Source organism: Plasmodium inui (assembly GCF_000524495.1).
Source record: "Plasmodium inui San Antonio 1 unplaced genomic scaffold supercont1.11, whole genome shotgun sequence".
Lineage (NCBI taxonomy): Eukaryota > Apicomplexa > Aconoidasida > Haemosporida > Plasmodiidae > Plasmodium > Plasmodium inui.
Window position 1 is genome coordinate 488,438 of NW_008481845.1, and position 16,731 is coordinate 505,168.

Consider the following 16,731-nt stretch of genomic DNA (forward strand, 5'->3'; position numbering starts at 1 on the left):
TATATTAAGCGTACAAGTTCTTTATGCGATTGACGAGAATATAAGTAAAACAAGCATAATTTACTACCATCAGCGCGTGACAACAGCTTGCCGTTCACCCTTCGCCACTTCACCATTTCGCCTCTTCACCGCTTATACCATCGCCACGTAAACAATGGGTAAGGCAGGAAAGGGAACAGGGTCCTTCGGAAAGCGAAATGGAAAGAGCCACTTCCTTTGCATAAGGTGTGGGAAAAGAAGTTATCATTTGCAAAAAAAAAAATGCGCTTCATGTGGATACCCCAGTGCCAAGAAGAGAAGATTCAACTGGTCCGTCAAAGCCAAAAGGAGAAACACAATTGGAACCGGCCGATGTAGATATATTAAAACGTTGAGAAGGAAATTGAAAAATAAATTCACCGAAGGAAGTACCCCCAAACCGAAGCAAAGATGATTTTATGGGTATCAGATGGGTAGAATTTCCTTGCGGCATAGTAAAGACGCCTTAGGGCAGGAGCTGTCGTGCGGAGGGGAGTGGAAATTCCCACGCTTAGTGCGAGTATTCGTTTAAGAGATTTTTCCGAGAAGGTTTCCCAGATTAGAAGTATTGAACCGGGTGGATATTGGCCGCTTGACACCGGGGCTACTGTAGCCGCGTTGACTCATGTTAGGCAAATCATCGGATGAAAAGACGCTGGCAACGCGGAAACCATGTCATATGAGGGAGATGATGACTTTTGAAATACGTTCCAGACCTTTGCCCCATCGAGGTTCTTTTATTGCGGTCACGTTATACATATACAAGTTTGTATATTCGCATATGCATTCACATATGTGTGCATGCGCGTCTATATATACCCTTGCGCCGCTGCCTCCCAAAGCAGGGGTATTTTTTTTTTTTTTTATCCATTTCTTATGCATGTTTTATGCATTTTTTGTGCATTGTAACAACTATCACTTGTAAAAATTAACTCTTTTAAAAAAAAAAAAATCGAAATGTGTAAAGAATTGTAAAGGGTGCATCGGGGTGACAAACGTGGTGTAGGCCTTGCAAAGACGAGCGCAAAAGAGTTGCCTTGAGGGGAAAAAAATTAGTACCAATTGGACGTTATTTCATGGATGGGGAAAATTTTCTTACAAGTGACACTTTCATCAGAAATGAACCTTTTGCCGTTATGCGGCTTGTACATATGTGTAAGGCGACGGCTGTAAGATTTTCCGATTTGTAGGACTCCCCAAGATATGGCCACATTAGCTCAATACGGACAACTTGGAGTGGTTTGGCGCCGCCTTGACACTGCTGCTCCAGCGCTTCCACTTCATTTTTGTGCATGAGGGGATGGGCGCAAAGATGGATACACCAAAAGGCATGGAATTTTTTTTTTTCTTACCAAAAGTGGAAGTAAATGGGTTAGCCCAACGGGTTGGCCCATTAGGAACGTAAGAGGGCGCGTACTGCATGCGAATCAGCAAATGGTGACGGGTTGTAAGGCTCAAGGGGTACCCCCCAAGTGTTCCCTGCACACTTCCTCGTTCTGCGCGATTATGGAAAACATTTGCAAGCTTCCACTTAACGGTTCGAAGGAACGTAATCTCCTCCTCGGTATCCCTAGCAATGAGGCGAACCTTCCGCTGCAGGGGAAATCATCGCCTTCACCTCTTTGAAGAAGACATCACAGTGTGAGTAGGAAAGATATCTTGGGTGCAGTTGTTCATTTTTTTTTTCTTTCGCTTTAGGAGCATCTCAGAAATGGGGCAGTTTGGAATCTGGGCAGGGAGGGAAGACAAAAATTAAGTGATACACAATAAGGTGGAGGGTGAACCAATGTGCGCAACTGCGCGTGGGGTTTAACCTGGGGCGCACAATTGGGACCCTCCCCGTGCACTCCCGATGAGATAGTGCAGAGAAGTAGCAACAAAAGGAAGTCACGCATATATTGGCACACTTATATGGGCACACTTACATCGGCACAGTTATATATGAACCCCTTATTTTTATCTTTTATCTTTTTCCGCATTCCCCCTCTTACCTCGCCGATGTCGTATTCTTGATCGAAGAAGCGAGCCTTCTTGGCTGCCTTGGAGGGCTCCTTCGGATTACTATTCCTTCGGACGTACTTCCATCTTGAAGCGCCTTTCCCATTCCGACTATCGGTCAGACTTTCACCCAGCGCATTTGAACTGGAAATATCCTCAATCGTTACTTCTCCCTTTGGCAGAACTTTCTTTCGCACATTTATTATTATTTTTTTTCTTTTCTTCTTCTTCTTCTTAACTTCGATGTTTTTGTCTTCTTTATTATCTATGTCTTCGTTAGATTTGGTGTCCATTTTGAAATTTTCCACTGTTGACTCTATTTGCCTTTCCTGGGAGTGGAGGCATTCTTATTGTGCGCAGTTTTTATTTTATTTTTTTCTTCTTGTCACGTTGGACTGTGGAAGCATGAGCGGATCAGCCTACCCAGGGGAAATGAGTCAAAATAGGTTAAAACGGGTTACGGACAAATATGAATGAACATAAAGGGTAACCACGTGGTTGCCCGCTGAGACATTGCAACCGCGCTACCATCAAGAAGTTCTCATCTTCTCGCTATGAATGATTATCATTAGCAGAATTAACCTTTTACAAAATTGTATAGAAGTTTTTTTTTTGCACATTAGAAAAAATCGCAACTTTTCTGTTCCATAATCCGTACAACAACGACAACTTTTTTGTTCCATGTTGGATGTAAAAATTGCAACTTTTTTTTTGTTTTTTTTTTTTTGGACAACTGTGTCAGCGCACACACTCCAAGTAGAAATTAAAAAAAAAAAATGTTACAGTTTTTACAAGAAAGAAAAAAAAAAAAGAGCAACAAATTTTTACCATTCACCCATTTAGCCATTTACCCATACTTCAGTTCATCCATTCAGTGGTAACAGAATTCGCTGGTGGAAGTTGTCCCCCCTCCACGCGGCAAAAAAGGAGTCCTTCCTTAGCGGTGGGCATTTAACATACATGTGTGTGCACATTTGGAAATGTAGCACAATTGAGTGTAACGAAAAAATGGAATAGAAAAAAGGAGGAACGACGAACGGCGAAACGCAGTAACCCTTAACGCAGTAACGCCTTAACGCTGAAACCAACGAATGACGGATGGATGCCCTGACACCAGACGGGTGTCTGGTGGGAACGCCAGAAATGGCCTCCCTACCCAGTCTTCGCCTAACCACTTGACCCATTCCTCTGTCTGCTCTCCTCATTGTAGCACGCGCGGAATTTCTTCAATTCGTTTTGGCATTTTGCCCAATTTCTGCGGGGGTGGCCATGGGTAGGGGTACACCATACGTAGAGGTGTGCGAAAGGTAAGGCTGCACTGTGCGATTAACAACACAAGTAGGTTCTCGTGGAGGTATACACTACGAGGAAGTAGCCCAGATCGCTATCGCGCTGGGGATATGTCCCTCACGGCAATCAAACCTATCGAAGGTATCCAAACACTCCAGCAGCGCACTGTAATCTCTTTCACATTTTTCCACTTCGCCCTTGTCGTCATTGCGTTCATCTGACATAGCAAATGCAAGGTGGTTAAGTGGGCATATGTTCACTCCCTTGTAAACGTACATGTGTGAAACACGCAAAAAAAGGGAAAACAAGGAGAGCTACATGTATGTAATGCTAATTAGTTCGGATAATGATTAAACAAAAAGGGAAAAGGCAATCTTCTATGTAGAATTACTCGCATATTCCTTCATTGTTGTGACGCTCCTTTTAATAAAAAAAAAAAATCGGCGATGGAATGAATTACGAACATGTTTGGGTGCAGTCACCTCCCTCTCAGTGGTAAATTTTGCTCTCTTACGATGTGTGATACTTTTCCGTTGCTGGCACTTCTCATTATGGAGTTTTTTTTCCTTAAAAAGGAAACAAGGAAAAAAAAGAATGTTGTCCCTGTTAGTGAGCCTATACTTACCTAGACCGCGTACGCTTAGGATGACGCTTCACGTGGAAGATAAAATTTGGATATGTACATAAGTTCCTTTTTTTTTTTTTTTTTTTAAATTTATGTGTTACATCGCTTCGGGGGGGGAAAAAAAACGGAAAAGAGAGTACGCACAACAAGGAAACACACAACGCAGCGAAGGGAAGGGTAGCGCGACAAAAAGGATAATACAAGGCGCTGCGCACACGTACTAGTGACTCCTCAAACGGAACACTAAACATGAATAATAAAACACACAAGCCGAGATGTTCCAATTAACGAGGCTCTCCGTGTGAGGACATTTTGGGAAGAGCGACAAAATTGTTATAAAGTGCGAAATGGGGTAACTGAATCATTAAGTGGGGAACTAATTTTGTAAGATCGCATGAGAGGGAGCTTCCGCTATTTGTATGCGAGTTTTACGTGGAGCTTTATTGTTAAGTGACTCGGCGAGGCGAACCCTAATGCTGCACTCGCTTTGCCTATACGCAGGAACGTATGCACCCCTGCCATTTGAGGCGTCCGCGAAGAGTTCTTGTGTCAGCAGAAGCGGTTTATACGTTATACTAGGCCAGGGAAGCAGCTGCAAGTTAGGCTTCTTAAAAAGGGACAAAAGAGGAAGAAGACGAACAAGAGGAAGAACTCCCCAAAACGTAGGCATACAAGGGACCATAAAAGGGACGATAAAACAGACGCAACGTGGGGGATAGGCCAATGGCGCACGGGGCGAAAGGCGAGTGAGCGACCACGTGCATTCTTCTGCAGAGACACACCCAAGCAGGAGCGCCCCCCCACTCGGTTGAGAATCTCCCCACAGCACAAATGAATGATGCATCCCTCGCCCCTCCAGCGGACCCTCCTAGTAGTGCTTCTCATAAAGTTCCTTTCCCACGCCCTGCGAAATTATAAGAAGGTGAAAGTGAGGCCATATATCCAGGTATGGCTAAAGAGGGAACACCCCAGGTATTCTATCCGACGGGAAAAGAAAAAGGCGAGATGTTTTTCCCCTGGGAGGAAGACGAAATGGTGCAGCTCCTTCGAGTTGTTCAGCGAGCATGTGAAGGGTAGGGATGGGAATCGCGGCGATGACGACGAGGAGGAGGAAAACCTGGAGAGTGGCAACCCCAACGATGGCGACCTGCTGGATGATGAAATTTCATACGACGACGTTGAAGAATACCTAAAGAAGAACAATTTTGAAGATGCCCGCCAAGACGATGAGGGGAAAAAGGAAATTATTAAATTGATTAACTACCTCCCGACCCTAAAAAATGAAGAAGAATTTTTTTCTAAGTTTGGCTACTCCAGTAGCGAGAAAAGGTCCATGGAGTATTACTTTAATGAAATGAAAGATCTGAAGGAGAGGAAGCAGAAGAAGAACCACAACATTTTAAATTTTATTCTGTCCTATTATTTGAAAAGAAAAAATGCGAATGGGCAGAGTTCCTTGAGGAATTACCAAAGTGTGCAGTCTTATTACGACTACATTAATGACGTGATGCACAACCGAGGTGCCTCTCTCTCTGTGGCGAGCGGTATGTAAGAGTGGGTGAGCTGCGGGAGGAGTGCCTCCTCTTTGTGAGGGAAAAATCATCGGCTTCTTGACTGGGCTAAATCGCATCTCTGGAGGTGCAAAAATTGCGCCCCCGCCTTGTTGCCCCAGCGCGCGGGGAGATACACATATAAATAGGTCTTCATATTTATATATGTATATATGTGTGTATTTTTTTTTTTTTTTTCCTCTTCGTAGCCCAGCCCCCCAAAAAGGACAACATCTTCTCGCGGAAGACGCTGTGCAATTTTATCTCCTTCTACCTGAAAAACGCAAACATCATAAAGTACGCCTCCTTTCTCTGCCTTAGCGGATTGCTGACGTTCTCCTTGAAGGCACTCATAAGGCGCATCAAGCTGGAGGATATCTTCCTCTTAAGAAACCATTTTCACTTGGTGTACGCACTAAAAAATGTGCATGTGTGTAAAGTAGCAGTCTTTTCCTTCCTAATGAATTTTTTATTCATAAATAAGTACAATCAATATTTCTGCGTGACGGAAGATTTGTTCGGAATATTATTTTCCAATTATTTTGCCTACGAAGGGATACATAATCTGACCAAAAGGAAGATCGAGGAATTCATGCTCAAGTACAACTACACACTGGATGATGTTTTAAATTCCATGAATGAGATCTTTTCACACTACTTGTATAGACAAATATGCACAAATGAAACGATGGATGGAGACGTCCTTGTTGTGTTGAAATCCTTTGTGAGTCTCTACCAGAAGCTGTTTCGAAGCAACAAGGAAAATATAAAAAATATTATGAGCCTCGTGGCAAACAAGTACAATGCGCACTTTGCCGAGAAGGGAGAAAATAGGGACTCCGTCCTCTCGCGAATTTTTTACATTTTTTACTTGCTGAATCTTATGTTTAAATATGACGTGGACTCTGTCGAGAGGCTGAATCTCCACCGTGGGAACAGTCTGCACATTCCCTTCTTCGCGCGGAGCAACCGGATCTCTAGCTACTTCCTCCTGACTCACATCGCGCATCAGATGGGGGTGAGTGCGTTGTGCAGCAGTTATTGCCCTTGCTGTGTATAAATGGCTGCCACTGTTGTGTATAAATGGCTTCCCTTGCTGTGCCTCAATGACTGCTGATTCCCCTTCACGCCGCTCCCCTCCCCGCTCAGGTCAAAGAAAAAACGATCAACGAAAGCTTGCTCGAAACGATGAAGGGAAACTACGAGGCGCACATCCGGGGGCTCCTCACTAACAAGCAGAACTCCAGTAGTGTCCTGGAAGACATGAAAAAAATGGACTTCCTGACGTTGGATGATGCCATTCTGGAGGACGTACACAATGAAATTTTCGTTAGCATCGTTAAAGGGATCATGGAACATGAGAATTACGAACCTGTTTATTTTGTTCCTCGTGAGAGGGAAGGAGAACTTCATGCGACTGCGATAGGAAGTGCGCATGGCAAGGTGGGTGGGAAGTCCATAGGTGAGGGGGGCGACAATTTGGGAGGAGAAGATAGTGTCGCCCACCAGTATGATGATGAGGCGGAGCAGTATGATGATGCAGCGGAGCAGTATGATGATGCAGCGGAGCAGTATGGTGATGCAGCGGAGCAGTATGGTGATGCAGCGGAGCAGTATGGTGATGCAGCGGAGCAGTATGGTGATGCGGCGGACCTGGATGATGACGCTGCGGAGGAAGATCCCGCCATAGACGAGTCGGACGACAACATGTACAGACACCTGGAGAACAGCGTGGACTACATCGTGAACGAGGACGCGGGCAAATCGGGGGAAAATCACGACAACAGAGGTATCATTGCGGAGAGGGAAAAAAGGGATCTGGAGGAAAAGAAACTGTTCCTGAACAAATGGAATGACATCAATTTTTTGAGGAAATATTTACATATGGACAAAAAATACATGGACAAATATCTGGAAAGATACCTCTACGATTATATCTACAGAGAGTACAAAATTTTTATTAACAATTTAATTTTTAAAAAAATGAAAGACAAAAATGATCATTTGTTTTTTTTGAAAAAAGGAATATCCATATCGGATAGCGCAACGGAAAATATCATCAAAAATATTTTGCTCAAGTTTGTAATTAAGACCAAGGAAAACATTGCAATTTTTTTGAAGCTGGAAAATATGGAAAAGTGTCTACGGCTTATACAAAATTTGATCTATGTGTATAAAAAGATAAAGAAGAAAAAAAAATTCTTGAGGATTCCAAGCGACGATATTTTTAGCCTCGACGATCTGTTCGCGTGTAACTCTTATAGGGCGCTAGGCGGGACCGACAAGGAGGGGGGAGCGGAGGCAGGAATACCTGGGGAGCAGTCAACCGGGGAAAGACAAACCGGAGATGGAGTAACCGGAGATGGAGTAACCGGAGATGGACCAACGGGGGAAGGAATAACCAGGAAAGGATCAGATGCGTATGGATCATCCCCTGACGAACTATCTCCTAACGGATTATTTCCTGACGAATTAGCTGCTAACGGATTATCTCCGGAAGGACCAGCGGAGGAAAGCCTTCCCGCCGAAATGGATGAGGAAGAGTTGCTCAAAAGGATCATCTACAAAGATCACCTTGGGGGAGAAGACGGAGGAGATGGAAAGGACGGCATACTCCCCCAAGAGGAGCGAAAAAAATTGTACGAAGAATTTGTAATAAAACACATGAAGAACCAGTCAGAAAGAAAAATCTTGAAAATAATTTTTAATTTAAATTACGACCAGGTGGACAGAGAGGTGGAAGATAACATCATCAAACGGTTCTTAGACAAAATCTGCACGAAGTGTTTAAGCAGCATGAAAGAAGTGGATGATAGGTACAAAATTATAGGACAGGAAAATCTGTTCGATTATAAGAATATCAATTTTATGGAGTCCCTGGAGAGGGAGAAATCCAAAAGGGGCCACAAAAAAGGGGGGGAACGAAGCGTACCTACGAAGGACACTTTCATCATTCGAAAGGAAGACATTTTCGAGCACATCGATGACGACTCATTTGAAGAAATTTGCAAAAAAATGTACATAAATAAAATTAAAGAAGCAAAAAAAAACCTATACCACATGAGAAAAGATTTATATATGTATGAAATTATACTGAACATAAAAAACGCGCAAGAAATACACGATGTTTTCCTAATTGATGAATATGAAAAAATGATTAGGGACATTATAAAAACGAATATATTGAATAAAAATTATAAGAATATAAAAAATGTGTATTTAAAAAAAATTGTTAACTTTTTAAATTTGTCCGACGAAAAAGCAGCGGACGTTGAAATGAGGTGCATTTTTTTGCAGACTTATGAAATATTTTCCGCAGTGAAGGAGAATTTTTACATTTACAGGAGTGACTCCGATTTTGTCAGTAACATTAACGAGATTCTCACGATATATAGAAACTTCGATCTGATTAGGTCCAAGGGGCAGCAGTACTATGTCAAGTTTTCCCTTATCGAGTCTAATTACAATTTGCTCCATCGCATTATCGAGCGCTATGTTCTTTACGTCATTGACTTGATCAACGACGAAAACAGATCCCTCTACAAGGAGAATATTTTCCTACTCGCCACAATTTTTCGCGTCAGCCCTGGGATCATCGATGATATTGCCACGCGGATATACAAGGTGGGTAGCAGCAGCGGTGCTATGTAGTGGGGTTGTTCCCCTACAATAGTGCCCATAGAACAATACCCATAGAACAGTGCCCTTACAGCACTACCCTTACAATAATGCCCCTCCAAACGTGACTCCCTTTGCAGAAATACATCGAAGGCCAAGACCTCCACGCCATGAACAACATGGATGCCTTCTTCAGCTTCCTCTTCAACATGGACAAAACGAGGCAGTGCGAAATAGTCCTGGAGCACCTGAGAAAGAAGGTAGACACCCACTTAGCCTCCGGCGAAGGGTTCCAGGAGAGGATGCATAAATTGTATGACGTGATTTTCTTCATAAATAACAACTTGCAGCTAAGGAAGAACATTTTCGAGGTGTCCTCGGCCGATGCGGAGGCTGTGTATGCTTTCTTAACTGCCTGCGTGGAGGAGTATCTGCATGCCAAGAAGACGGAGGCGTTCATTTCGGAGCACCGTAAGTTCCCAGCGGGCTGCGAGGTGGATAGCGGCGTGGATAACAACGCCGATAAGAGCTTGGACAGCAGAATACACAATAGTGCTGTTACCTGCTTCCATAGCTTCTCCAAAATTTGCGTGACACGTCGCTCACCCCTTCACTGACAGGCGATTACCTAAACCACTTGAACAACTGTCTGAGCAAAATCAAGACACTCATAAAAGGGGATCAAGAAAATGTGCACATGAGTAACGTCATGAATGTTTTGTAAGAATTCGAAAGCTGCCTGGATAGCGGCGTGGCTCATTCGTCCCTGCGAATAGAAGCGGCAGACGCACATGCGTCCATATGAATGAATCTGCATGCGAACCTATCTGCCCCTGCGTCAGGATTACTCTTTGTACATTTATTATGTATATGTAAGTATATATACATATATATGCTTTTTTCTTTTTTTTTTTTTCACCTCTACAGGAAGAATACCATCCTCAGAAAAGCCATTGCCCTTTTAGACAAGTTCCAATACGACGTAGGGACAAGAAAGAGCCACATTGCGTGCAAACTCTGTGTTCCATGGGGGATCCCCCATTAGAACACGCGTCAACCGAAAGGCACCATCTGCGTTTACCCGTTGCATCATTGTCACGATTGCGGCTAACCCTTTAAATTATGAACCCCCTTTTTTTTTTTTTTTGTACCCCCCTGTGACAGATGTGCGTAGAAGAGATTTACAACTTGATCAAACTGCAGATGGTCGATAGCAGCAGTAACTTCGCAGATGTGGATATCGAGAAGAGGAAAAAACTGGTAGGGAGGCGGCGGCTTTGTATATGCACACAACTGCGTAGAAATGTGCGTGAAGCCGCGGTTGGTGTGTCTCGCGCGAGCACGCGTGATCACAGTTGTGTAACGTTTCAATTCTTTTATCTATACAATCGTACCGCTTCCCCACTTGTGTAACGTTTCCTTTTTTCTATCTGTACAACCATACGGCTTCCCCACTTGTGTAACTGCGCCTCTCCCCCTTTTGTCCCACCCTTCAGGTAAACATATTTTCCTACCAAAACATTAGCGATGAGAAGAAGTTCCTCTACATGGACATTTTGAACAAGTAAGGATGTGGGGTTCCTCAAAAGAGACAAACCTCGGGGGGATGACGACACCGGCGTAAGTTCCACGCGTTGGGTACGTATAGGATGGGCAAAAATGTTCTCTTTTTTTTTTTTTTTTTTTTATAGAGCCTTGCTGTAATTACGACTCGTGGGGTGAGCCAAATGGCGTCTCCAGATGGCAGGTTTTGATATGGGACGTTTTAAGAGTAGACGTTTCAAGAATAGACGTCTCAATAGTAGACGTTTCAAGAATAAACGTTTCACGATGGGGAATGAAAAAGGCGACCAACCGACTGCCCCTAAACGTGCACCAACGAGCAATGTTAGAGTAGGCGCGGTTCGCACCTTTGAATTGGCGATTCTGCAGGACGAAGGTGGAATGGCTTCTAACCGGGTGGGAAGAAAAAGTTCTTTAAAAAACGGGCACTCTGTGGGGATCCTCTGGGCATTTTGGCCACTCTGAGTGGTACTAGTGCTTCACCTGACATGGGCGTATGCTCCCCCTAACGTGGCCGTATCCTCCCCCTCCGTTCGGTCAGTTGGTGGGGTTCTGCATCTGCGCGCTGAGGTCAGCGTCCACGAGGTATTTAATCTTCCCCAGAATATCACCATTGTAAACACTTTCGTACTTCGTGTAAAAGCTGGAGGTGGTGTCGTACAGAATTTTGAAAGCATTGATATCGTCGAAGAATCCCTTTCTGTATTCATCGTTGCTGTAATCTGAGCAGTCGTCGTCATCATCATCGTCATCATCATCGTCGTCATCGTCGCCTTCATCATCTTGATGATGCCTACGTGCGTTTCCTTGCTGTAAAATTTGCTCATTAGTAGTGAACTGCTTCAACATATCTTTGTGGCTGAACGAGTTGTTATCGCTTCTGTTTTGTCCAGAAGCAGAGTTGTTTGTGTGTTGCTGGTTCGCCAGATCATCCAATTTGTTGAGATTTACATTTTCCTTTAACTTAATTTTTAAGTCATTTTTTTTTTCCAACGCTTCAATTGTTTTAATTAATTTGAAAGCCTTATCATTCGTGGCATCTTCATTTTCGTCAATGTCCACTTCGCTATTTTCGTCTCCTGAGGAAGACTCTGAATCGAAGGACTTTTCCGATGACTCCTTCTGCTCATTCTTATTCTCGTAGTACACCTTGGCCACATTGACAATATTTAGGATAAATGAGTTTGCCTCCCCGATGTGCATGCTTATATCGGCGTTGTGCATATTATCCAGGATGCTGCTCATGGCAAGAATATACAGCTTCCTCGTGTTGTTCATTTGGACGTCGTCAAGGTTGGATAGCAAGGACAGGATGTAGTTTGTCCTATTCGTGTTGTTAAAAAAGAGGAAGAACTGATTCACATCATATATGATGATAGAGTAGAAGAGCTTCTTAATATACTCAATGCTGGTTTTGCTGAGGATGTCTTCATCATACTCGCTGCATATGCTTTCCGCTCCATCGTCCTCATCCCCTTTCTGATTACCATTCTGATTGGTGCCTTCCATGGAGAGTTCCTTTTTTTTCTTCTTCTGGTTCATCAGGGCGGATGCCTCGTCGTGCTTAAATAGCTTCATGGAATACGTAGTGAGGATCGGGAGGACCAGTTCGTCGACTCCCCTAATCTTCACCGTTGCCTCGAACAAAATAAAGAACAACTTACAGCTATCTTTCACTATTTTGGAGTGCAGGGCGAATATACCCAATCGGTATACCATGTGGATATACTTCATTCCGTACCTCTCACTGTACAGATTGACAAACTGCTGCGTCGCTTTTGAGATGATGTTGTCGAAGACACCTATGCTGAAGGACAGGTCGAAGATGAAGTCGTAAAAGTATACATCCGTGTTCTTATCGGAGAGTATCAAATCGGTGCTTAAAATCAGTTGGGGATTATTTCGAATACAGTTTAATTCTTGCATCTTTAAATTGTCATCCGTGTTGAAGTAGAAAATGTCATACAACTTTTCGAAGCGGAGGTACACGTCGTTGTCTATCTCTAGGTAGTAGGTAATGTTCGTCAGCAAGGAGAGTGCTTCCTCAAGATAATCGATGGAGGGCGACTTAAACGTTTCGTCTACCACAACGTAAAGGTACGACATTGTGTTTTTGTAAATCTGTTCTTTGTTTCCTTCATCCACTGAATCGAGTAGACTCAAAATGGCCGTCAGGATGGACAGAATAACTGAGTTTAGGTCTAACTCTTCATTCTCCGTTTTCTTCTCCTTCTTTGTCACGGTGTATTCATCGTCATTCATGAGGGAGTACCTATCGTTTCTAAGTGTACTCCCTTGTGTTTGACTGGCCAGGTGTGGGTTATGCCTCAGGTTATTCTCCAGCGAGTTGTGCGCACTCTCCTCATCCTTCTTGTTAATAAGAAAAACAAAACTGGTGCAAAGGGTAATAACCACGTCGTTAACATACGGTGTTATGTAGTCTTTGTAGGTGTACGCCAAATTGTCCAGCGTCATGACGATGTACTCACATTTGACCTCTTTAATGACGTTGAGTAAACGCTCAATAAGAATAGGAATAGACTTGATAATCACACTTTTCAGGTAGTCATTTTTTATTTTGAAGAATTTTTTTATGTAGGACGCACTGGCTACCCGGATGAGTAGGCTCGGGCTACCTATGTGATTTAGAACAAACTCGTAGTTCTTGACGAGGGCATTCACATCGTTAAAGTGTTGCACCTTTTTAATGAAGCAACAGTAGGTGACGATGGACTGGTAACAAACTAAATGGTTAGGGTTATTCAGATCATTTTCTACATACGTTTTTAGAAACTGCTCGATGTTCATGTTCCTCTTCTTATCGCACAGTCGGCTGTAGAGGCATTCCAAGATTTTCAACGCGCCATACTTATATTTGCAGAACTCGTTTCGAAGCAATTCTTCCAGCATGGCTTCGTCCTGGTTTCCCGGAGCGGTAAATTTGCTATACACCAAATGGTAATTCTGATTATACGTAGTGATGACATTCTCGCAGAGGTTAAATAACTCCGAGATGTGTTTCGATCCCCGGTAGCGAGTCAAATCTTTAATGAAAGACGTAGCGCTGACTCTTTTATCCTCCACAATGTAGGTGTTAAAAATGTTCATGGTAAAGTCATACTGGTCGCAAAGGAACTTCTCTATATCATCATCGTTGTAGCAGAGAAGGGGGAAGATAACATTCCTGACCAAAAATTCAAAGTTATTTTTTATGTAGTTTTTGTAGATAAGGGCATTTTCAACTCCGTAAGATAGTCCCTGCAGAACGTAGACCAAGCATTCATCAGTTAGCGTCTTCTTATTTTTGTGATAATTCTGCAGGATGATGATGAGATCTTCGAAGAAGGGGCATAGCCATTTGTTCAAAAATGCCTGACAGAATTTCTCCGTAATTTCGTTATTGCATTTGTTGTAATTTGTATTCACATATCTAGAGAAGAGTCGAGTCACGATGTCTAAAACGACCCTCTTGCACTTGTATTGTGGCAAGGTTTTCAAGTAACTCTCATCCTCCACGTAGTTGGAGACGACAATTTCATTTTTGAGGATAAAATCGAAGAGACTAAAGTAATTGTCCATATACTCCAGAATGATCACTTCGTTAATGAAAAAGTTGTCATTCACATAATGATATATTTTGCAAATGATGCAGAGTATTTCACACACTTCGTTGCTGTTGATATCAACGGAGCTTAAATCGTAAAGGCAATTAATGAGTGGGTAAAAATACTTGTTCAGCATTTCTGTGTACAATTCATTGTTTTTCTTTTTTTTTATTTTTAATTTTTTAAAAATTAACTTCAAGCAGTACAGACTCACGTACAGTCTCCTCACATCCTTCCTCTGGTTAACATCATTAAGGATATTATCCAGAATGACAAAGTGATCTGGAAAGCTATTGTGTATTAGCACCTTCATTATTTCAAACAGCTGCATGTAAATCTGCTTATCCTTCATTTCAAGGTAGAGGAAACTTTCATATATGTCCTTCGTCAACCCACAGATCTCTTCCTTCTTCAGTGTCTCATAGTTATTTTTTATGGTGTTTTTTAAGAAGATGAGAGCTGAAATCCTTATGTTGTCGTCCACTAAGTTGGCACTCTTCACGATGTTTAGGATTACATTTATGTACCCCTCCACTTTGCACACCTGCTTTAGGTATTCCTCGGATTGCGTCCTCTTCTCCTTAGACGCGCTGATGGATCCTTCCAACACTTCACACAGCTTCTCCATACTCAGGATGGTGTTCATGCTGCGTCTGCAAGGTGATATTATCTGGAGGTGGGTAAACACTTTGTCTGTTCCTCTTCCGGCGAATTTGGAAGTTCTTATCCGTTCACGTGTCCGGGGGGCGGGGCTCTATTTTGTGAAGCTCGCGGGGGGAAATTTCACCGTTTTGGAATTATCTCGGTGTGGTGGCGGACACGGGTGGAATGGATAAATTGGATGTCAACACACGGGGGGTGAATCTGGGGTGGGAGTCGCCCATTTTAATGAGTGCCGAATCGTGGGCAAAACGGGGAAGTTACTCATACCCTGCCGTGCACGCGCATGTGCTGGGACAACCCTTTTGGCTAGTAATTTGGCCAAACGTCAAGATGTTTGATGCATATGCGCGAGGGGGGCTTCCTGTGCTTATTTTGCTAAAGCGCACGGGAGGATTCAGCTAAGAGCCGCGTACAAAAGGGGCACATCCTTCCCATGATTTTTTCCATGCATCGGCTACTCGTGAGGTACTTCAAACGGTTCGCCAATTCCCCTACTTTTCACACAAATTTATATATAAATGAGTATATGCATGTGCGTTTATATGGGGAGAACATGCTCACTTGGAAAACGCGGCAGGGGGTGAGATCCGCGGAAGCACATCATCTCGTTCGAGCCGACTGCCTTTTTTATTTTTCAGCCTGAAAAAGGAAAGAAGGAAACTGGCTTCTGAGGGTATTTGCGGCTGGAGATGAAAAGTGGAAAAATGAGAAATGTTTTCCTTTGCAAAACTGCTTGCAGAAACGGTTGGGGGTGGGAATTCTGCTGCGCAAGTTAGGATGATATACAGGTGAACAATGGATTTTTTTTTTTAAGCCACCCTACTTCGCTTTGGTTTGGCTTGGTTCCTGAAATTGCTACGTTCGTAGGCATTGGGCGTTAAAAAATTTCGAGGGTTTCTTGGCGGTTTCTTCGCCTTTTGTGCGCTGCTTGTGCCATTTTTGGTCTTTGGATGGTTTGGTTGATTCGGATGGTGCCGATGGTATGTTTGGTTGGTTTATTAGCCCATTTGGCCTATTTTGCCCATTTGACCTATTTGGCCCATTTGGTCCATCTGGCACATGGGTACATTCAAGATTTTTTTTCCGTTTCACGTTCATGTGCATTTCACGTGTGCCTTAAGTAAAAGGAAAAATTAATTTTGCACCTGTGGCATATAGATATTTTACCGGGTGTATGTGCATAATGCATATAAAATCCACCGTCCGCTCATTGACGTATCCTCAAGTCGCCGAATCCGCTGACCGGTACTACATAACGGCATGTGGCACAATTAACTTGAAAATTAACCTTCGATGGAGGAGTATATGAGAAATTTTCGACAAGATTAAAAAAAAAAAAAGAAAACATTCTGCACAGAAAGGAAACACCACATCTATTTTTTCCTTTTTTTTCATCTTTTCCATATTTTTATCTTCCTTTTTGTGAAAAAAAGAAAAAAAAAATGAGAACACTTTTCTGCCACTCGTTAAACACCCTCGGTGATATGCAGTTAAAACTGGAAGCACAAACATTTGTACACCATCCGTAGCATTTCGCGAAGAGTGAAATAGAGGAATACAAAAAAAGGCCCCTTCGAGGATACACGCATTTATATGACTTTACTCTGCCCCTGAAAACCTACACATATAATTTCGTGTGGTTGACATATAGCTGTTACGTGAAAATTTATTTTCCCATAGAAGTGTAGTTATCTTCTTTCCTGCATTTTGCTCAGCTGCGTTGAGTTTTCCCTGTGCTTCGCTCCTCTCTGCACCCCTTATGCGCATTACACCAATACGTAAACAAGCCAAACTCATCAAA

General features: G+C 43.0%; 4 protein-coding genes across 4 annotated transcripts; 1 reads left to right on the forward strand and 3 right to left on the reverse strand.

The window, feature by feature from the left end:
• Positions 1-1,632: 1,632 nt before the first annotated feature.
• C922_03000 (hypothetical protein) lies at positions 1,633-2,309 on the reverse strand (the record flags this gene model as incomplete). Its single annotated transcript, XM_008818594.1, has 2 exons — positions 1,633-1,746; positions 1,944-2,309. The coding sequence occupies 2 exons, from the start codon at positions 2,307-2,309 to the stop codon at positions 1,633-1,635; spliced, it is 480 nt and encodes a 159-aa protein (XP_008816816.1).
• An 874-nt stretch (positions 2,310-3,183) lies between these two features.
• On the reverse strand, positions 3,184-3,584 carry C922_03001 (hypothetical protein; the record flags this gene model as incomplete). Its single annotated transcript, XM_008818595.1, has 2 exons — positions 3,184-3,271; positions 3,439-3,584. The coding sequence occupies 2 exons, from the start codon at positions 3,582-3,584 to the stop codon at positions 3,184-3,186; spliced, it is 234 nt and encodes a 77-aa protein (XP_008816817.1).
• Positions 3,585-4,769: 1,185 nt separating this feature from the next.
• On the forward strand, positions 4,770-10,667 carry C922_03002 (hypothetical protein; the record flags this gene model as incomplete). The annotated part of the gene is made up of 9 exons (XM_008818596.1): positions 4,770-5,475; positions 5,691-6,499; positions 6,631-7,802; positions 7,887-9,105; positions 9,240-9,651; positions 9,720-9,819; positions 10,027-10,081; positions 10,264-10,359; positions 10,596-10,667. The coding sequence occupies 9 exons, from the start codon at positions 4,770-4,772 to the stop codon at positions 10,665-10,667; spliced, it is 4,641 nt and encodes a 1,546-aa protein (XP_008816818.1).
• A 532-nt stretch (positions 10,668-11,199) lies between these two features.
• C922_03003 (hypothetical protein) lies at positions 11,200-14,913 on the reverse strand (the record flags this gene model as incomplete). Its single annotated transcript, XM_008818597.1, has 1 exon — positions 11,200-14,913. One exon carries the CDS (start codon positions 14,911-14,913, stop codon positions 11,200-11,202), a length of 3,714 nt encoding a protein of 1,237 aa, XP_008816819.1.
• Between the last annotated feature and the right edge of the window lie 1,818 nt (positions 14,914-16,731).